At 39.5% G+C, this 22,980-nt stretch overlaps 1 protein-coding gene across 9 annotated transcripts in view; it reads right to left on the reverse strand.

The window, feature by feature from the left end:
• The window catches only part of LOC140272366 (rap1 GTPase-activating protein 1-like), a 45,357-nt gene extending 25,152 nt beyond the window's left edge, over window positions 1-20,205 (reverse strand). For 4 of the 9 annotated variants that reach the window (XM_072367783.1, XM_072367781.1, XM_072367778.1 and 1 more), the window contains exons 1-2: window positions 20,073-20,201; window positions 5,971-6,006 (exon numbers count right to left, since the gene is read on the reverse strand). In XM_072367783.1, coding sequence (XP_072223884.1) covers window positions 5,971-6,006; window positions 20,073-20,116 — 80 coding nt within the window. In that variant the 5' untranslated portion in view covers window positions 20,117-20,201. Of the gene's footprint in view, window positions 1-5,970; window positions 6,007-20,072 lie in introns of all 9 variants that reach the window. The other 5 variants (XM_072367776.1, XM_072367779.1, XM_072367775.1 and 2 more) reach the window with 2 other exon arrangements.
• Between the last annotated feature and the right edge of the window lie 2,775 nt (window positions 20,206-22,980).

Genomic DNA, 22,980 nt, shown 5'->3' on the forward strand with positions numbered 1-22,980 from the left:
TGTCTCAAAACAATAATATTCAAAACTCTACAGAAATTGACTAATATCTTTAGGAAAACAATCTTACTGCTGACATTAAAATTAGCCCAAAAGCAACTTACAGTGAGTTGGCTAGCAAAGCTGTTGAAATGTTAATGTTAGCTTTTAGTGATAAAATTAGCACAGAAGCAACAGAAAGAAATAGCTCAGTTGTGACCAGCATAATACATGGAAAAAATTTTATCTGGGCCAGTAGCGTTGCACAATGTTCCAAATTGATAAAAAATTGTTCGCTTTGCTGAAATTCTCTGTGCAGGAATCAAGGAGTAGAAATGGCTGTTTATGAACACTGTGGAATAGACTGCAGCTTTATTTCAGGGGTTCCCATCCACACATTCTGCTGTGACACTATGACTTTGTCTTCCCTCTTTCATCATTATGCAGTCCTACATTAAAGTCAGCATGAAGCAGAACCACCGGCACCCTTCCATATACCATTAAAGTTCAAGCAGTCAGAGATAAATAACACATTTGCTATGAATTACAATAAAATGGACTCTGGAATTGCCCTGCTGTCATTGCCATCCTTCCACACCTCTCACACTGACCTGAAGTACAAATGGCAGGAGGATTGTCTTTGTTGTGAAGCAATTGAGAAGTACTTATATCTGTGACCTTTCTTGATAGTAGAGGCTGCAATTTGAGCCTCGCAGACAATCTTTGATGGAAAATCTGATGTCCTTTCTATTTTTTTCCCCAAAAGTTAAGCTGCATATATGTGTATGACACAGCTCACAAGATTCATTTAAGTATCTTTCTCTGCATGTCTGCTGGAGGGTAGCTATAAAACAACTGTTTCACATTTTTCTTTCAGGAAATTCAAAACCATTCTTTCTGACTTGGCAAAGCTAACAAAATAAGGCAAAAGAAAATACTGGAAGAAAATCCGAAAGCAGTTGCCCTGGGATTTGCAAAAATGCTTAAAACTGTTGTAAAATGAAATGTTATACTGCAGAACGTATAGATAATAAAGGATCTGTTGTGGCTTGTTGACGGATTCTCCTGAGCCCACAACCCTCCTCTCAGGTGGCCATTTTCAGTGTGCATTAAAAGGAATAGCAGATGTTTCTGAATAAAGCATGCTGACTCTACCAGTAGGTCCTGATTTCCAGCCGGCTTCTCTCTCACAATGTCACTGTGTAAATTTCCTTGGAAACAACCCTTGGGACACCACAGGCACACAGATGTGCCTTTTTCGACAGCAGAAGGTCACTGTGGGATCATTTCATGTTCTTTTGTGTTTGATAGTGGAGCTACTAGTGATATTTAAATATATACAGTATGATCTGTATGCAGTGCTCATGCCTCCTGTCAATCATGAAAAATGAGACAGATATTATGGAAGATTTTCTTCTCCCATGGGAGAAAAGGTAAAAGGTCCCAGAGTGAACATCCTCCTTCTGCTGGCTTATAACACCTGCCACTACATGACAAAACAAACAGTCTCCACAAAGGACATACACATCCCCAAGTATATATACTCATTCTTGAAGTGAACAGAAGTGAAAACATTGGCTGTCTCTTCAATACCCGAGGACGTGTCTTCTTAAGCAGAAGATACTGCAGTTGCAGCTAAAAAAATGCTTTTAATAAAGCCACCACTAAAAAGATGCAAGAATCAGATAACACGACAGACAAATGTCCAATCAAAGTTGTCTGGAACTTATCTCAACCTTAAACAAACACCCTGCTGTAATCTGAACTTTGTGTTTCTTTTAAGACATCTTGTGCTGGTGCTGGATGATGGATGACATGTTAGGATTTGGATTACTGAGACGGGTAGAACCAAGGGCGGGCCTGTCACTCTTGCACTATATTTGGTCAGACAGCACTAGACTCGCAGAGAGACGGTGTAGTATGATCGGGCTTGACAGTTTTCTTTCCCACTATGTCCCCTCTCCTTCGACAACTGAGCTTGACACGCAGAGATGAGCGTGCACAAGCAAACTGACACTCAGGCAGCGCTACACCCGTGTGCAGAGGATGCAGGAAGAGGATAAAGGGTGAAATCTCATGGGAAATCAGTGAACGTAAACAGAGGAGTGTTCACAGTTACACCTCCTAAATGTTAATGGGCAGAAGCAAGGCCGCATGGATTAACAAGGGCCAAGAATTTGGAAAGCGTTAATTGGGATTATTTAGAGAAAAAATAGCCGAGTCACATTTCTCCTAACAAAAAATGTCAAACACTTGGGTTGTATTATCATCAAATGCAAATCAAACTTCTTCTAGTTAGATATCAGACCACAGTTGGTGTCCAAAGCAGACTATATAAAATCCACATGTACATGTTGAATTCAGATTAAAGGCGAGCACAGATAAAACTTCTTCCTTTTGTTAATCAATGCGAAGCAGTGTTGACCTTTGCACAATCGTGGATTCTGCACAGTTAAGCTCGAACATCTATGTGAAGTAAACACACACTTTATATTTGGTGGGGGACTTAAGTCTTTTCTGAGAGATATAAAGCACTGTACAAATGTCTTGAGCCAAACCCCCTTATTTCTGTACAAATTCCATGAAAATAACTTATCAGAGACAATAATGGAAAGACAGTATGTAAAGCAAAAACAGAGTCTGTGCAATTCTAACAAGCTCGAAAGTCAATATTTAGTATGAGCACCTTTATTCTTCAACATAGCCTGAACTCTCATAGGCAAGCTTTCTCGTCATTTCTCTAGGTAATCCTCAGGAATTGTTTTCCAGGCTTTGTCCAAAAAACTGCTGATTTTCAGCCCAGTTGTTTTTTTTTTACTTTGACACACCTCAGCATTTTCTCGCTTCCCCTTGTTAAGAATGGCATCTTGACAGCTACTTCATGGCGATCATTTCTAAAGAAGTTTGGGTGAACAGTAGATGGAACAACTGAATGTTCAGATGCATCTCTCAGGTCTTGTGCAGGCCTATGTTGAGTTTTTCTTGATTCTTAAAGATGTCACTTTCAGATCCTGCAATTTTTTTTTAGTTTTCTTACTTCTTTTTTCCTCCACGTGTCCAGTTTTTTCAGATCTTCTAAGGACACGCTTGGCAAGTTTTAGGCACTTTGTTGATTGAAAAATACCATTCCCTAGCTGTCAAACTTGTATTTTTGGTATTTTTCTTAGATACAACTAAAGAAATTAAAAGAAACGGTGTTTCTTTGCAAGCAAGTAACAAAATGCCTAAAGATATCATCAAAAAATGCTTCTTTGCTAAGTTATCTGTTATGCATAGACATATCATCCCTTGAGTTTGGTGCCTTTTTAATGCATGAATTAGGTCAGTTTTAGTGGCTTAACAAACAAAAAAAACACATTTCTCTGAACATGGTCAGGTACAAGGACTGGAGAGAAATTGAGAGAAAAAACAGCAAATATTTAAAGTAAACTTTGAAAGATCTTAGAGAACTGATGATCCAGAAGACTTTAAAAAAAATCTAAAGTGCTGCATTTGATACGAACGATCACAGCATTCTATTACAAAGGCTTGAACATGTTATTGTGATTAATGGAACTGCATTAGGCTGGTTTGAGTCATATTCATCCGACGGATTCCAGTTTGTTCATGTAAACGAAGAATCTTTCTCGCACGCCAGACCAAGTCGGGGAATAGGTTTTCTAGGACTGCCTTTTTTCATTTTTGTAATATTGCCAAAATTAGGAACATCCTGTTTCAGAGTGATGCAAAAAAATCAGTCCATGCATTTGTTACGTCAACATTGGACTGATGTTATTTTTTATTATTAGGCTGTCTGAAAACTCTCTGAAAAGCTTCTAGCTGATCCAAAATGCTGCAGCCAGAGTTCTGATGAGAGCAAGCAGGAGAGATCACATTTCTCCAGTTTAGTCTCTCTTTTTATTGGCTTTGTATGAATTGAACGAATTTGGAAATTAGTGAATTGGACACTAATGCTAATTGGCTTGAACTGGACTGTGTCTTAGAAGAGTCATGAGATGTCATTTGTTGTGAATTGGTGCCACATAAATAAAACTGAAAATGAATTTAACTGAATTTAAAATATGACAAGAAAGTCTGGTTGCATGGAAGAAAAATATAATTTTAAAAAAATGGGTGGATTGGGACATTTGCACAGCCCGTATTTGTGAAAGAAACAACATTGGTTCGCCAAGTGAGATTTTTTTTGCTTTGCTTTTTATGACACTAAAAGCTACATTGTCAAGATCTTTAAGTTCTAGTCTGAATTCTTCCATAAAGGCAAGAGTAGGTCCTGAGGGTAGTTCAAAAGTTCAGACCTGTCCTGCATGAAGGTTGGGTGTGCTGAAGCATGGATAAGACAGTGGTATCAGCAGCAGAGTTGTTTAAAAAATGGGCACTGAGTTATCCAACAGACAGCCTGATCCAGTAATCCATCATCCTTCAGGGACAGAGAGGCATACTGCACTTTGTGTCTGGATATATGCTTGTATGCGTGTGGAGGAGAGACACAGAGAGAGGCTCTTACACAACATCTCAGTATAGCCATTATCCAGACTGACCCTCCTTTCTCATTTCCTCCCATCAAGGGAGCTTAGCAAGACAGGATTACAACCAATTACAGGCCTCCCCGGAGAGCAGAGAAACAGGGCTTGAGGATAATCTATTCATTGTGTATGACCCACCAGATAGAGGATGGTCATTTAGCATTTAATCAGGTACAGGAGTTAAATGATCAAAACTGAACAATTCCTTATATTGAATGCATGTAACAGATTTGGAGACATTACTCACAGAGTACACACAAATCATTATAAGTTATTATTACGTCTATGTTATAAGAAATAGTATGAATGCAAAATAGCTAATGAAGCAATTTAGATCATTTAGATATATTCATATCTCTGGCTTGTAATTGCAGTCTTGCACAAACAACAAAGCTTGGGGCAGGTTAATGTGAAATCCTTCTGATGGGTTCTGACCATCCTTCTGACCTTTTATTGACCTTACAACTCAGAAAGGTGAGTTTTTCTTAGATTGTTAGCGATGTTAAGGAAAAGGTTTGTGAACAGGTTTTGCTATTAGAAATCCATCTGTCCTGCTGGAACACTGATGAGGATGTTTCATAACAAGAGTTCTACCGCAGCCGAAAGGGTCCAACAATTTTAGTGTGCAGCGTTTGTTGGCTTCAGATGCGAGGGCCATGACTCTTATTATCCTACTTTGCCTCTTTGGTGTGAAGCAGACATGGCCATCTATCTTCTTCGTGTCATCTCAGTCAGTTCCTTTATCCCTCCTCCACCTCTCCACACTCACAATTCTTTTATCTTCACTGTTGTTTTCTATCCTCTTTTAAATCCTCCTCTTCTTCTTTAGTTTGCTTCAGTCTTTACTGTCTTCTTTACAAAGGATACAGTTAATATGTTTGAGGCAGCTGTAGCTGATGGCCAGAGTGTAGCCTATACAATCTAGGCCAGCCACTGACGAGCACAGGCCTGGCTGTTTAGAGCATTTAACCCTGCATCTGTATTCCAGTGGGAAGGTGTGATGATACCCCGGTGAAGCACTGCTTAATCTGCCATAGTCAGACCAAGGGGGGTGTTGAGGGCTCATGCCACATCACCTGAAGCTGTCAGAGATGGAACCGTGGATCTGCATTGGCAGGAGCTGAGCACGCCTGCCTCTATAGGCGAGCATGTCTGCCTCTATTTGCCACACACAGCAGCAGTCTTACCTTGGCAGCAATGCAGAGATCAGACTGACTGTCTCCTCAAAGCTGCCCATCTGCTCTACATTTTACTGCCTCATTCATCTTACTTACACTCTAGTTGGTGGACTGATTCACACATTCAAACATCAGAAGGCTAGTCTGAGTCAGTGACAGTGAATACCACACCAGAGACGCGTTTCATAAACAGTGCGGTTTTTTAAATGGAAAAAAAATGTGACAGATTTTTATGGTGTTGAGAGTGCAGTCGTCAACATGATGTATTGGCAAAACAAAGAGGATAAACTCACCATAAGCCTCTGGCCTTGGAGAAGGTCTTGTCCACTCTGGGGAAAAAAAGCACATAAAATACAGCTGTTAGACTTTATTTTCAGGTTAGCGCTCATTTTATGGCTTTGTTTCATGTTAATCTCCTTGAATACAACTAGATTTGCTAAACATGTTTGAAAAGCCGCTCAGGAAACGATTCCTGAAACTTGGGAACTCAATGTTAATAATTACAACACATCAGCAGCACTTGTCGGCACATGAGGCTTGTGTCTGCCTGCATGTTCACGCATGTAAAAGCGCCGATGAACAGCTGACCACTCCCTCTCCTAACAAAAAGTCCACTGAAACGAGAGGAGGCAGCTAGGCAGCGAGCTGGTTTACCCTGAAATAACTCCTGCCATCTGTTCAAGTAGCATTTCCAAGCAAAGAATGATTACCAGCCTGTGTTTTCTAATGATCAAATTAATCTTATCCTGGTTTGAATCCTTGCTATGAGGCTCATATTACTGTCGGTCCAGAATAAACATTCTCGTCATCTGTTCCTCAATCTGACTTTAAATCTTATGTTACTGATTATTTTACGGGCCTTTCATGGCCTACAGTTGCATCTCATCTTAGGACAGTACATGCCCACAGCTCCTCTGAGATCATTGGGCAGAGGTCTTTTGTCTGTTCTTAAAGGGGTCGGAATGTTTAAAGTCAGGACCCCAAGCGTGATCTGCCTGAGGAAAACAGGTCGGATGACTCAGTGTCCCCCTTTTTATCTGAGAGCCTGTCCTGATTTAACTTCAGCTGATGTATGTCTTTGTGCATCAAAATGTTTTTTGTTGTTGTTGTTGTTTTGTTTTTTAGTCAATTTGAAATTTGGGTTTTTGGTTTTGTTCCTTGTGTTAAAACAAATTCTATGTATTCTTTGGATGGTTTAATGTTTGGAGATTTTACATTTGGAAACATTATCCTGAACTATAGGTCCCCATAATCTTTCTGGTAAAGCCCTCCCAAGTTTTACCTCTGATATACTCTGGGAATCTTTTTATCTTACATATATATATATATATATATATATATATATATATATATATATATTGAGCATGTTACCGGTCTGATTAACCAAATTTTGTGAGTTTTATCCACAAGCTGTTATCAAAAAAACAGCTAGCAATACATTAAAAGACACTGATCTAATACGTTTTCTTTGAATCCTTGTTATGTACATTTGATGATATAGTTGATTTGTAATATATCATATCTATTTGAATTTCTGATTGAATCCTTTCCGATTGAAGGTCTCTTTAGAAACAAGGTTATAAAGCTTGATGCTTTTTTCTACTTGACTTGTTTGTTTTGCTGCCCTCGTGAATTATTTTATAAAATAGATTTTGATCATTTCTCAATTAAATTAATTTTAGGGCACCGTGACATGGCAATTCTCTTTACAGATGAATAGCCTCAGATGATTTAGCAACATAAACTCCCTGCAGAGACCAGATTCTGCCAATAGATGGCACTGTGGGCTTAAAAGGAAACAATCCTGATGTTTAGGAGGAGAAAATCTTGATTTATAAGGCTTTAATTCTGCTTAATAAGCAAAAAAAATCTCTTCATTTTAATAACAATGTAAAAATATCACAATCTTAAAGACACTGCACAACTTCCCATGGGAGGTAGTTCTTAAGTTTACTGACAACAATAATGTGGATATTTGATGCTGATGACTCATGGCTGCAGTTCTGTGTCTTGTGATTGCTGGCAGAGGTGACACAAGAAAAAGAGAACATTGTATGTCTCATCCCCTCTGAAATTGCACTCCTAATGTCTTGAATTGACCCCTTATTAAAACTCAGGACAGCTCAGGTAGTAAGGTTAATTCCATTGTTTTTCCACCATTTGTTGATCCTGTCTCATATTACTGTCCAGCTTGATGCCTCCAGCCAAAGCTGGGTCTCTGTTTGCTCCAACTCTCAGCTGAGTTACTGGAGTTTAGAGGTCTTAGTCATATTTCTGAGAACAGGATTAGTATGCAGGACACAGCAACCCCCAAAGGATGAAGCAATTTTGTGACCCAACACTTGTATGTAAAATGTGAATATAAAAAAGCTAATACCATAAGAGCTGCACTGAGAGGCTGTACATACATCATTTTGACTGTTTTCAATATCATGACTTAGTTTATTGTATTAGCATGCAACTTTTGAGTCTACAAGCAACATCTAAGGGTGACAAAAAAGTCACCTCATAAGGCATTCAGTCATAAATCAAGGTTTTGGTCTATAATGAAATATTTGACCAGATGGTGGCACTAGTAAGAAAATCAGGATTTATCTGCGTTATTGCAATTCATAGTGAGGGCTGCATGTAGGTCTGTACCCACTTTTATAGCAATTTATCTGATAGCTGTTGAGATCGTTTTCATGAACCAGCTGGTGGTGGTTCAGAAAAAGGCAGGAAAAGTGTGACCCAAAGGGCACGGAGTGACTGTCATCCCAAGAATCATGCCACTGACACAGCCAGAAATCCCAAACTCAAGCTCAGAGATGAGGCAGCAGAAGTAACTCCTGTTTTCATTCATATAAAAAGGACTGATTAAGTTTAATTGATTACTAGAAATCCCCGAAGAGGTGACATTCGAACCGAAAGTTAATAAGTTATTACTTCTTCTTTTGTTGTGAGAAAATGTCAAAAGATAAATGAAAGCCGAAAGCTTCCTCCTTCCGAGAACTCTGTGTAAGTGTGTGTGGGTGAGGGGGGGGTCATTGCACTGAAACAGGCTTGTGCTGTTACAGTAGGTTGTTGCCTCTTTTTTCCCTAGGACAGAGGATCACTCATAGTTTCCCTCTCCAGGCCATTATGTGACACCTAATGGCACTCAGATGGAATTTGTGGTGTTGTTCCATCTCAAATCTGCCATCAGTGAGCATCTCACTGAGCCCCGCAGACATATGTGTGCTGATAAGTCATATCCACCTTAGGCGGAATGCATACTGGTGCCTGGGAGAGTGCCAAAATAGTTATGGGCTGCCGGCTCTGCTCTTGCAAAGCCGAGTGTGAGGAGGGGAAGGCTGTTTGTATAAGCGTCTCAAAAGGAAAGCATTTTCCAAATCTTGTCTTATGTTGCTCGCTCATTCTCAGCTTTCACTGAATTTCCATAAAATTAAATAAAGCAGGATGTGTCGAGATGATTGAATCAAGGCTTCAAACTAAAACACCAAAAACAATGCAGGAAATTTTAAATATAACATATACTGGGCTAAACAACAGAACATGCCATTAGTGGGGGACAGAGCAGGGTTCCAACTGTAAAAATGATTTATCATCATTGCAAAAATCAACCCATCCTATTTTCTTGCTTTGCTCAGCTGCAATCATCAAATGCTGTCACGTTTATGAATGTTTTCCCTGTGTAGAGCCGTACTATAAGATGGAGAAACTACAAAGAAAAAGTTTAAAATCAAACCTTTAAATCGTAAAACTCCTCCAAACATTTTGTGAAGCATTGCAGTCGTGTTACTGTAGCTGGGAGGTGTAATTTGAGGTGCAGAATTTACAAGTCTCATACTAATTACAACATTTTGAATCTTAAAAAAAAAAGCTACAGTAGCTTGGAGGAACAGCAAATGATTCTGTTGTTGGCCAAACATTTTCCGACAGAAAAGGAAGCTTCCCATAACTCAACCAGGACGGAGCAACATGCATCAGAGATAAAGAAGATGCTGAGGAGCTGACAGACAGTCTCAGCCTTTGAGTCACGGCTGGTTAAGCTGTGGTGTGGCTTGGCAAGGAGTTAGGACCCGGATGCAGATATAATCAGAAAAATGTGGTTTATTTTTAAACACAAACAAACAAACTATTCAAACAAAAGTCACAGCTGAGCCAGAATTCCAAAACTCATAACAAAAACAAGACCTGACATGAGCTATGACAACAAACTTAACAATGACTTGACCGACCTGACACCATGAGTGATGAGGATCTGGCCAAGAACTGATGGAACCTGGACACTAAAATACTGTGGGGAGGTGATTGGGGATGAGGTGCAGCTGTGAAAACCTAATGGTTCTAATGATGCGCAAGAGCGACTGGGGAAAACATGGCAAGAAACTAAATACTAAACAGAAACCTGAAACACGAAAACCCTAAAGTCATAACAGAGAAATCAAAAAACACCAAAAACCCACAGACGTGACACTTTGCAGGAAAAACTCCCGATTGGGGCGGATGAAAATGGGCTACAACTACTTTGCCCTTGCTAATGCATTTGTAAAGCATGAGTCAGGTTTACATATTCAAATCTCATCATGAAAAACGGTGCTCAGTTTGGACTTTATTTCTTGGTAAAAAAGAAAAAGAACTTGCTCATTTCTGAGAGGGGAGTTCCAGATCAGTTCAGGTAGTGGGGAAATACGGGTAAAATTGTTTGTCATGCCTCTTTTATGCTTTCAGCTAGGTACCAACCACAAACGGGTTGCCATGGAAACAAACATCTGTGGGGGATAAGTGGGCTCAAGACAGTCCTCAGAAACCCGCGACTGTGTCAGCAGCTGTGACTCTTGACAAGGAGTTAATTCGACTTAATCTGCCTTTCACTACAGCTTGTACCTCCCTCCTCCTTCACTCAAACTTTTAAACATTTTCTTGGATTTAAAATTGAGCGGGGGTCTGTTGTATATATCAAGTCAGTAACACTGCTCACAGCAAGTAGGTCAGCAGACAGGGATGACAAGTCCATCCGAATGAGATCCAGCTTAAAGTAAACAGGTTTGTTATTCAGCCACAACTCTGCAGCGGTAACTCGTTTTCCTACAGTAATTCTATATCTGAATTATAAGAAGCACAGTAAATTTAGCGTAATCCAGACAACATACCTCCAGCAAAAATTTGAGAACTTTAAATAAGAGCCATTTACGCAAACTGAAGCAGAGAAACTAATGCCACAAGAAGAACATGATCCTTGTGAAGGCACCTCGCACAGACTGACTCCTTATCCCCACGGCTACAATCACCTCTGCTGGAGTCGTGATCAGCGTTACACACAGTTTAGCGGGCAGCAGCTGAAAACATCTGTCACCCTGGGCTTAAAGCTTTGCAAGCAAAGTAGAGGTGAAAAGGTTCCATATCTCACCTGGAGTTCACTAAATAACAATTACAACCTGCAACGGTGGAAAATAATCGAGTACACTTAGCTTGCTCAAATATCGTAATGCTAAGTCAAATTTAGAGCAATTTGTACTTTACTTGAGTGTTTGCCTTTTATGCTACATCATTTTAATTTGGCCAGCTTTATTTAGCCTACTTTAAGAATACCGTGCATTGTTAAAACCAGGGGTTTTCAACTTCTTTGGCTTGTGTGTTCAGAATCACGGTTCAGATCTTGATGAGCTGTTGGTAGCTCTACCAAATAGTTCATCTTATTCTTGCCTTTTAGCATTAAATCATTATCACTTCACACAACAACTAAGGCCTAAAGGAACTAGCAGTCATTTTGAAGATATTAAGATCTGAAACTGAATATTCATCAAAGTAAAATTTTAATGTAGGAGTAAATTCTGGGTTAAATGTTAATATAAGTGGACCAAATTTAATCACAATCCATTTTTATTAAGATATTTCAACAAAAACTGACACACTGTTCACCAAAAAGAGCTCACCAAAGTCTGTGGGACTCAGCGAGACCATGTAATTCATTCCAAAACTATTTCAGTCTGGACCAGTGGTGTAGTGTAGGGTACAAACTTGAATGTATGAACTTTCACTCATCATGGAGCACCTACTTCTGAACACCCTTTGATGAGCATCGCAGTCAGCAGCGTGCTGCAAGTCTACAGTTTTCCCAGAAAGGAAAAGACATGTCCTGCCTGCTTCAGCCGCTCATTGGCTTGTACGTCTTGTTTTTACTGTATGGATCGGTTTGGTTTCGGCATGACACCTGGGACACTAATCAATTACTGATGCTTTCACCCTGATATTACGCAGCAGAAGGTGTGTAACCTATGTCTCATGTTTATCACATATAGCACATTACAGATATGTGTGTTTGTCTAATGGCTTTCTCCATAAAGATTTAAGACAGATACTACTGGTTTATGTAGTTGGTTATCGGTGTCAATGTTAATAATACTGGTTGTTTGTCTTTCGGTGGTCAGACAGCTTAAACAGAGAAGATGGCAAAAATTGAGAGTGTACCCACCTCTCCAAGCAAAATTACACCAATGGTTCGGAGCAAAGTTTGTGCTGACCGACGAACATTTGTCTCACAAAAAGACAAAATAGAGCATGACCATAGCTGATGGAGAAAAAGTCTTCTTCCTTACTTAAAAAATGACCAAATCGTGAGATTTCATCCATGTGAACAGCATGTTACTTCAGGCACATTTTATGTGTTCAAATTGGTTAGGGTGTAAGTTCAAGTCATCCTTTCAAGTAACTACTTAACTCAAGGGCACAATAAAACTGTGTTACTAATACACAATATGACCTGCCATGATATTCATGTGCTTTTTAAAGAAATGAATCTGCACCCTTGTTAACCTGCCATTCGTATGTGTGTGCTGGTTGATGCTGAGCGAGTGAGGATGATGCTCCTAATGGACTAACCTTCCTGTTAAAAATCACCTTCACATGTAAGCTGATTCAGTTTATTCTTTAGTCTTTGTCCCATTAACACCCACATAAACACACATTCTCGGTGTGTCAGATATTCTTTTATCTTCTTTTAACAGCCACAATCCTTTTGGGTGAATTCAAAAATAGATCACACAGAGGAACTCATGAGTCCCAGGAACGAACAATTTCCACATAAATGCCACTCAGGGTAAGAGAAACAATGGTGAACGTGACCAGATCTGAATGGCAGACAGCATTCAGACTGTGTGGGCTGAATGAGCCCGTGTCAATAGACTCATTCAGCCCACATAAAAGAGTATATAGAGGCTGAATGTCCTCATTTAGTTACAGTACAGCAGGATACAGTGTATATGAAAACTAACACATTGGTACCAGTTGGTGAACTGATAATTGTTCTTTTATTCCGTGATGACAGAATGTAGTTTTTTTTTTTAAAGATAAGTACAAGTATAATTTAGTATTAACTTTACATCACTGCTTTGTGGAAACAAGCATCTTTTCAGAACTGCAATGTCATCCATTTCTACTAAGTATGAAGTATGTCCCTCTCACTCTCTGTTTCAGCTACACTCTCAGGGGTTACCGGGGCTGAAAATACAAAGATATTACTGTAATACCCATGCCAACATCACTGTAACGTGACACGGTCGATATCCGCTATGTGAAGTGCACACACGGGAGTTTTGGTTCCTGTAGGTCCTTTCACTCATATGAACTTTAAAGTTATAACATGGTTTCATTTGCTTTGCTGCCAGTGTTATGTGGGATTACTGTGTTGCAACCTCAAATCCAAAAAAGTCAGAACGCTGTCTAAAACTTATAGAAAAACTGAATTCTATGATTTGCAAATTTCATAAGCCGATATTTTATTCACAATAGAACATAGAAATGGCATCAAATGTTGAAAGTGAGACACGAAATGTTTAATGAAAATTTGGAGTTAATCTGGAATGTGATGGCAGCAACGTGGCTCCAAAAGCTAGAACAAGGCCAAGTTTACCGATGTGTAGCATCCCCTCTTCTTTTAACAACAGTCAATGAACAGCTGGTGACTGAGGAGACCAGAACCTTTGGGAAAGGAATGTTGTCCCATAGCTGCTCCACAGTCCTCAGTCTTCTTTGTCATATTTTGCATTTCGTTATGTGCCAAATGTTTTCAGTTTAAGCCAGAAAATTGTAACTGCAGACAGGTCAGTCCAGCGCACAGACTCTTTTACTACGAAGCCATGCTGCTTTAACAGATGCTGAAATATGCAAGGCCTTCACTGAAAAGACGTCATCTGGATGGGAGCATATATTGCTCTAAACCTGTAGATACCTTTCAGCATTGATAGCGCCTTTCCGGATGTGCAAGATGCCAGTTCCAAAGGCACTGATCCACCCTTATACCGTCAGCAAAGCAGGCTCTTCTCTTTAGTTCATAATATGGGGCGTTCAAGACTTCAAATTTGGATTCTTCTGACCACAGAACAGATTCCACTTTGCTTCGGTCTATTTTAAATGAGCTTTGGTCCAGAGAAGATATTCACATAAAGCTCCTGTTATACGATAAAGCTGTGGACTGTGTTCACAGACACTGATTTCTGGCAGCGTTCCTGAGCTCATGCAGGGATTTCCATGACAGAATCCTGGCTGTTTTTAATGCAGCACCTCCCAAGAGCTCAAACATCTCAACTGTCTCGCTTGCACACAGAGATGTTTCCAGATTTTTTGGAATCTTTTGAAGACATGTGCTGCAGGCAACAAGTCTTTGCAATTTTTACGTGAAGGAACATAATTTCTAAATTGCTCCACAATTCGAGACAGATGAACATATGTCCATCTTCTTTTCTGAGAGACTCTGCCTCTTGAAGGTACACTTTTATTCTGCTGCTTTTATCACGTTACCGACTTTTGATTTATTTACATTTTGCACGGCGTCAAAACTTTTTGGAAATAGGGGTTGCAGTGTATCGCAAAATGTATAGAAACAGTTCAGCCGTTTCACTTGAAAACCTTTTCTATAACGACCCACCAGTTTGAACTGAACCTACAGTTCAAACGTTAATGTGTGTACATGGGTTGTGTGCCATGGTGAGACATACCTGGCTGTTTTTGGAGCTATTACCGGTAGTTACATCTTCAACTAGAGGAGTCAAAGAATGGGACGTTCGTAGCTCTCTGCTAAGGTGACAACAGTGTTTCATGTCCCTGTATTTGCACGATGACTGCTAAGAATGATTATTACAGACATGTGTTTTTATCAATGTGTCAGAGCAAAAATGAATAAAAAATTTGTGGCATCATCAATATGAGATAATTGACCGGAGCTCGTCAACTGCCTTCCTTCCCTATTGTGCTCTGCAGATGGCCTGCTGTTGTGGACATGAATGTGAATGTCAAGTAAATATGCAAGGTGGACCTTCTGCACAGGCACTGAAGAGCCCTCTGGTTGGCCTGCATCTCCTGTTTGTTTTGCCCCAGCCCTTGGGAAAGTACTTGAGTACTCATGTTCTCAAGTGGGTCGGCCTTTCAGTGTAATCGTCTTTAATCATGCAAACATTTGCTTTTGTCAAACAAAATGCACCTCTCTGTGTTTCCTCCTGTGTCTCCTTTTTGTCCAAGGTGCAAGACTCGGAACAATACAGCTTGGATACCAGATCTTATTTTGTTCAACAGCACTAAGAGTGAAAACTGTTCTTCAAAGTTACTAATTCCATTTGCAAAAGGGATACAGGGCGTCAGGTGCCTGTTTACTGGGCCAACACACTACACAAAACCTTTGAAATAGTTAACTTGAAATAAACTGGCTGATAATCTTGAACCTATTTACACAAGGTTATTATGATTATCTAGTGTTCTTTTTCACACTGAGAGACACAGTTTCACACAGTCAGCGGTCTTGTTTACTTGAAGCGATGACATTTTCGAGTCAGCTGACCTAAGAGTACCAATTACAACTGGGACCGTCTCGGATTTCAAAACAATGTCTATTTTTTTCCACTCGTGGGTTTTTGAACAGGACTGACAAGCATTCTTCCACTTTTTCTATAGGACACTACAACATAGAGCACCATTGTTCAAGCTTCCTAAAGGTCATTTCACTGAGGCTGCTGGGAGAGCATTCAGTTCATTTAACAGCTCATGGCTCTGTGAACATGTCATGATTAGAAGTTTATGGGGGAAGTCATGACACATGAGTACATAGCAACATTATGTCTCAAGTGATAATCAGACATCTAAGTCTTGTAAGTTCTACAAGATGACGACATCCTTAATAGAACACAATAAAGGGATATCAAATCCCAGTGCTGCAGCGGTATGGTCCTACTTGCCTGAGAGCATTTCTGCATTCAATAACAATTTACCTGTAATAGCAGGAAGAAACAGCCATAACCTCCCAAAAGTAAAAAAAAAAGAACCTAACCAAAAGAAGGCATTTAGTGGCATTATTATTCCATTATTTTCTCAATTACACTATCATTTCCTTTCAGTGAATGTCAATGGTATGCAGGGGGCAGTCTATTACAGATCACCCACTGATGTATCAGTCTGACATACTAAAATGTCAAGTGTAACACCATTCCAGGCCACTGCTAAACAGAAAAGTGAACTGCTTGCTTTATATAGAAAGCCGATCCATTTCCCCACTGCCTTCAATCAATTCTTCCTCTCCTTGGATGAAGAAAGCAACAGATAATGAGTACAAACACATCGGCCCGTTAGAATTCCTCACAGCAAAAACGTCAGTGGAAAGCATTAGGTTTTTAATCTATCTTTATAAATTACATTGTTTGCTTGGATGCTGAACATCTTTCATGTTTAGCTTGCTTTCTGTGGTCTAACCAAAAGACTCAGACCACAAGTGTGTTTAATGTGGTGGAAGTGGGCATAAACCAAAACATTTAGAAAGGTCTATAATAAGGCCATAAAACTAAACAATAAATCTAGTACAATGCAGCAATTGTGTATGTTATCTTCAGTTATTTTGGGCTTATATTAGTTAAATATTAAATAATAGTATTTTAGTCTGAGTTTTTCCTAGACAACATGTAACACAACAGCGTTAGAAAAGCTATGGCAGTCCTGTCAGATCACGCTCCAAACTCTTTAATCTATTATGATCCGAAATTGACTTGTTACACTCCCAAATGGAGATTTAAAACAAAATGGTTCACAGATATTGGTTTTGTTACTTTCCTAGATGAACAGATCAAATACTATTTGGAAACAAATACAATAGAAACCTCAAGAAGTATCAGATGGGAAGTGTTTAAGGCCTTTGTTAGGGGACAAATAATTAATATTACTAGCTCTAAAGCCAAAGAAACCTACAAGAAAACAAAATCATTAAACAGAAGTAAAGAAATTAGAAGATGAATACTACCAGTCAGGTTCTCAAGATGCCCATCAATGATTACTTCTGTTAGGAACACAATATAATGAAATATCTACAAAGAGAGCGTTATCAAGCTGAAAGAAACGAAAACTTCAAACAATTTTACGAAAAGCTTTATCGCTCAGAAATAGGTCCCAATACAGCTGAAATTAATAATTTCCTGGACAACATCCACATTCCTAAGATATCACAAGAAATTAAGGGAGAACTAGAAAAAGATATAACTTCAGTGGAACTATCTAAAGCCATTAACAGTATCAAAGGAGGGAAAACCCTTAGACCAGATGGGATACCTATTGAAGTTTATAAAATGTTCAAGAATAGACTGATGCCAGCACTATTAGAAATGTTTATGGAATCTTTTCAGAATGGAATCCTTCCAACATCTTTAAGGGGAGTACTAATCACTTTGTTGCCAAAACCGGGCGAGCCAAATAATAAATGTGAAGACTTTAGGCCAATTAATCTTCTGAATGTGGATTTAGTAAAATCATAGCCAGGAGACTGGAGAAAATAATCCTTAATATTACTGACAAAGACCAAAATGTTTTTTACAAGGTAGGCAAGGTTTCCATAATGTTAGGAGAATTCTAAATATATTATTTGAGAAAAAAGGAGCAGCAGATACAGTATTACTGTCACTAGACGCTGAAAAAGCCTTTGACAGAGTGGAATGGCTTTATTTATTTGATACTCTCTAACGTTTTGGCTTTGGAGAAAACTTTAATAAAAAAGAAAAGAAAAAGCTCTGGTAGGCCACACTCTTTAAAGAAAGAACAGTTAACTCAAAAGTTCTTCTCCACTCCTCAAGTCTTTCCTTTTGAAAATTTGAAAAAAGCAGTTTGAAAACACAATACATAAATGTCTGCTCTGTGTTGCTTTCTCTTATTGCCACCTTCTGATTGTGCTTTGCCAAGCTCTTGTGGGCATATTATAGACCCTACTAGCAGAGGGTGGGAAATACCTTCTTGTCCTTGACCACCAGCAGCCCTTTCAACCATAGATTGCTGTTAATGTGAAAAAAGATACTGTTATGTCGCCCTTGGTTGCCTGTGCTCATTCATGCTTTATGAGTCACTGAGTTGTGACTCTCCCTTATACACATGTGCTGATTTAGCTGTGATTTCCTAAGAGAGAGCATCACTGACTCCCCCATTCCATCTCTGCACCTTAAAAACACAACGACGTGACACACTGAAGACACAACAGTCCCACCTTGAACAGTCTGAATGCCACACTAACTTCACTATAATAGCAACAGACAGCTTTTCTCATTCGCAATGTGACATCTATGGATGCTTCATCAGGACCCCTTGGTGACACTTTTCAAAAGAAAACGTACCCATTTATCACAATTGTTCAACGTGTAAAGCGTGACATAATTGACTTGAAAAGAAGTTCCTCATTGTTTGAAGCAGAAATAGAAACAGAAAGGAGCGAGCGATGTATAAAGTTCAGTGTTGCAAAAGTGTGTATTTTAAGCTTTGGACATGATTCCACAGCATTCTCGGGTGTCCACGTGCGGTAACGGCTCGTGAAGAGTTGGGATTGAAAGTAAGCAGCACAATAACCCCACTTCACACTAAAAGACAAATTTCAACTGTTTTTTTAACTTTTTTTTTATGTTTTGTGGAATAAAAGACATCTAGATAGACACATCTCTCATCCTTACTATTGGACCATCAGCAGCTGTCTCCATAACATCATGATACAGTATAAATGTATAAATGATCACTTCCAATATGCCCGAAACACTTAGCACATGAACCTGTAAGACCTTTAATTGGGGTGAAACTTTCTCCTCTGAAGACAACTTGACCTCACTAGTTACTCAAGTCAAGCTAATTAGCTAAAATGCTAACCTGCAAATTACGTACATCAATTTAAAAGTCTAGGGGAGAATTATGTATGAACTCAGTAAAAGATGCGCTTGTGCTTGCAGTTCTTACCATAACAGCTCCTAATATGTATCATAAAGTCAAGCTACAGATAACTCTGGAATCTAATACATGAGATTCATGGACCTTTGGGGCGCCTGAGTCATATGTAACATACTGTATATACAATGCTGACTGGGTCACTAATATACTTGTACTGAAGAGGTGCCTCTTTATATATTAAGAATCGTCTGATATTTTAAAAGCACATAGAAAGTTCAGATTTATACGACCGCGACCCACCTAATGTACCCACTTAATGAGTTGAATTAAGTGGGTATAGAAAATGGATGAATGGATACACTGAGATGCATCGTCAATCACTGCGCATCCTTTGTAGGTGAATTATAATCCAAATCCTGACAACGTTATAGATTCTCACCTCTAGTTTTTGCATAAAAACACCAAATGTGATCAGGTCACAACTTTTTACAACAGCTGCCTGTTCGCACACCACAATGAGTTTTTTTGTTGTTGTTGTTTTCGTGAGATGCATTCTTGCTACTAGAAATACTGTGAAGTGCAACCTTAAAGCAGAACAGATGAGGCAAGCAGACGAGGTTGCCAACTAATAGGCAATGATTTTATGTATCCGATTGTATCTGCAATACTGATGGATGACTGGAAAACAATATATACTGGCAAGCAGAAAAAAAACTGAAGCTGCTACAATTATCAGCCTGCACTCAGTTGCAGTTATTTCTCTGGAGAATTAACAACCTATGATTAACAACTTGAGGCCATCCTTAACACAGACACACACACACACACTACTTTTAGTATCAGGCATGCAGTTGCACTGGTGCACCTGTTTATCTTTTGACCATGAAAAGAATTCTTTGCTGACTTTGGAGCTTAGTATCCTGTAAAATTCCACAGCATGGAACTGCACAGTGGGCAACATATTTGTTTCTTTACAAATAAAAAATATGTGTGTACATGAATACCAAGGACGCATACTTTCCTATACCCTGAACTTATTTTTCTCTCTTTTGATTTTGCCACATACATATCTGATAGCCACGACACACGAGATATTGTTTTGACATGTGATGGATTCCTAGCATAAAAGCACACAACCTGCACCGTCACTGAACCAGCTGCCAGAAAAAAAGAACCTCAGACACTCGCGCTTCAATCACATATGAGAAATGTGAAATAAATCATTTGGATTGTTCAGCCTTACCCTCCATAGGCTCCAAAAGTAAAACTCCTCTTTCTCTGCGGCATACCGGCAAATGGAGAGCAGCGAGCCAGCTGAGTGGAGCCAGCAGTTGTGTCACTTGCGCTGACTGAGCGTGTTTGTGTGCGTGGAAGCGTGTGTGTTTGTATGCTCTGCCTGCCTCCTAGGTTCCACTCCCCAAGCCTAACGCGCCCTGCCTCTTTCTTGCTCACACGTCTCCTTCTCAAGCAGGGAAGAAACGGCAAGAGGATGAGAGAGGACAATAGGGAGGGGGGCTGGAGTGGGGGCTGCTGACCATGCCAGTCTCCCGGGGAACCAGGAGAGCAGCGACAGTCTCTCTCACAAACAGGCTATATCCCCTCTCTTACACATTAAGATTACAAAGAGCACACATTCAAGATCTTTTTCTTCTTTTAAAACGAAATGACTGCAATCTTTTTTTAATAAGAAAGAAACAACACCGCTTTCAATCTGGTCATACAAACCAACCCTTTGTCACTTAATTATATGTCATAAAACGGCCAAGAGCAAACATATCAGAGAAGTTTTTAACACCGTGGGAGTTTGCTTTAGGCAAGTCTAGTAACACTAGTTCTCCTTCTCTTTGTCACCGCACAGCAGCTGGTCAAACAAGCTGGATACATCACCCAAACAGCTCATCATTCTTAAAAAATGTCCCAGTGACACAGCCTCATACGGGTTAACAGATCCACTCCTGCCTGCTATAGTGTAGTGTAGTGTGACCTCTGAACGAGTTAGTAATCTGTTCATTCATCTTCCTCCAGTTTCTTTTGTAAGCGACTGGTATGCACAGAATGAGGGTTAATGTAATACAGTGTTATCCATGCATTACCTCTGCTGTAGTTGCATTGATTAAGTGGAGTGTCTGGACATAGAGAATTCTTTAGCTGACCGTTGAGTCGGATAAACTGGCAGCAGTGACAACGATGCATTAATGCTGCCATGGATTATTGAATAAAGAGGGACTGCAGACTCAAGCATCAGCCAGCTAACTGACATTCACTTCCAAAGAAATGCATATTGTCGGGTGAAGCAGAATGCTGTGTTCACGGTGAGTGTTTGGAAAAACTGATTCAGTTTTATTTCATGATTTGATGAAAACTCACCAACTCGTGATGTTAATCTCCCCAAGGTCCAATGATCTGTTCATCACATTAACAGCAAAGTACTCATCGTAACCGAGCTAACAAGCCCTTAATTAATCAATGGGCATAGGAAACAGTCACAATCGTTCTGATAGACAATTACATCATCTCTACACGATTACATCACCTCTTTCCTCTGAGACAATTGTCTAAAAAAACATTTCACCTCAGTCCTTGGCTGACTTTGTTTGGTAATGGACTACATTTTGTCTCTTGGAGGGAATAAAACAGGACAGATTTCTGGCTCGCAGAGACTTGATCAATGGACTCGTAGCAATTATTGATTTCAAAGGCACTTTTTTTTTCAGTAAATGAACAACTTGGTGATTTTATGTCAGAATCTTTGCTTAGAAAATCACTCTTTCTAATCAGTGGTCTCAAAGTCTTTCAGAAAATAGTTCCCTAACTGCACAGACGTTCATCCTCAAATATATATACTTTTGTCCAATCAAGTACCCCTCCCTCGCTCCACCTTCCTGTTGCCGGCCATTTTCAGTGTAATATAGCTTTAGTCAGTTAAAGAAACTGCTAAATGTCACTGGATGACATGATAAGCAAATTAGCATTTTGATGACAGCATATGTCACATATGCATCCTGCTGTGTTCACCCCCTTTACATCTGTTTGCTTCTCTCCTACTTTCTGTGCCTGTATATTCTGTGTATCAGCACAAAGGAACTCCCAAATAAAGCTGCTCTTATTCACATTTTCTTTCCATTTTTCTTATCAGGCAGCAAAATTAATCTGAAAATGTTACTGCAAAGCGCCTCGTTGAGACTGAGTGCTCAGCCGCTCTTCCATTTGACAACATAGCAGGGCTTCTGCTCCGCTTTAATAAAATCCTGACTTTATGAGCACAGCAACATCGGACAAAAGCACATCCACTGAAATGAAAGACGTCCGTGCGGTGATTTCAGCTATTTTTACACACACTCTGCTGAGTAAGAGAGAAAGTAAGTAATGGCATGATGTCTCAAATCTTTTCTTTAAATGATAGACGATGACAGCTGCTTTTGCTTCTGCTGCTGCTCTACTCTCTCCTCTCTGTCTCTGCACTGAGGCTGCACAAGATAGCGAGCCTGCCTGCTATTTCTCACCCACAGCTTAATGCACAGCTCCAATAAAGCGGACAGATAGATCTTGTTCTTGTGGGACTCTGTTCTCTATTGAATAGCTGAAGTTTGTCTTAAAAGTTGAGATTTGTTGCACTTTTTTTAAAGAAAAAAAAGGCACTGATGGGGTCTGAAAAGTAGCCAAGTCTGACATCAGATACATTGAACTTGTCTCGACAGCCATCCAAAGCATTCAAAATAGCAACAGTTCACCAGTGGCTGACATTACAGTGACTACTTGCTTTTCTTTGCTCTTTATTGTTCTCAGACAGATCCAAACCTTACTCATAAGGACCGTTTGCAGTACTTAACCAGATGGCAAGACGCCATACCCGAGGGTTCATATCATTTGTCCACAAACTGTTTCTTATAAACAAACTGTGACTCACCAACCTTCCCACTATTCTCTAATGCTCTTTACTGTTAGACTTTGTAAAAGAATTTGCATAATCTAGTTTATCTGACAGGGACAATGTTGCCTGATGCAACAAAACATAGCAGTAAGCCATGAGCCAGTGTTAGGAGTGAGACATTAAAAATGGAAACTTTAGTCAAGGATAAATAGAGATAAAACTATCTGATCAGACAAATGACAAAAGACTAGAACAGCAATTTACTGATAATGCAATCGAA

This window comes from Leuresthes tenuis, unplaced genomic scaffold (genome assembly GCF_036924035.1).
Source record: "Leuresthes tenuis unplaced genomic scaffold, fLeuTen1.0.hap1 SCAF_16, whole genome shotgun sequence".
Taxonomy (NCBI): Eukaryota; Metazoa; Chordata; class Actinopteri; order Atheriniformes; family Atherinopsidae; genus Leuresthes; species Leuresthes tenuis.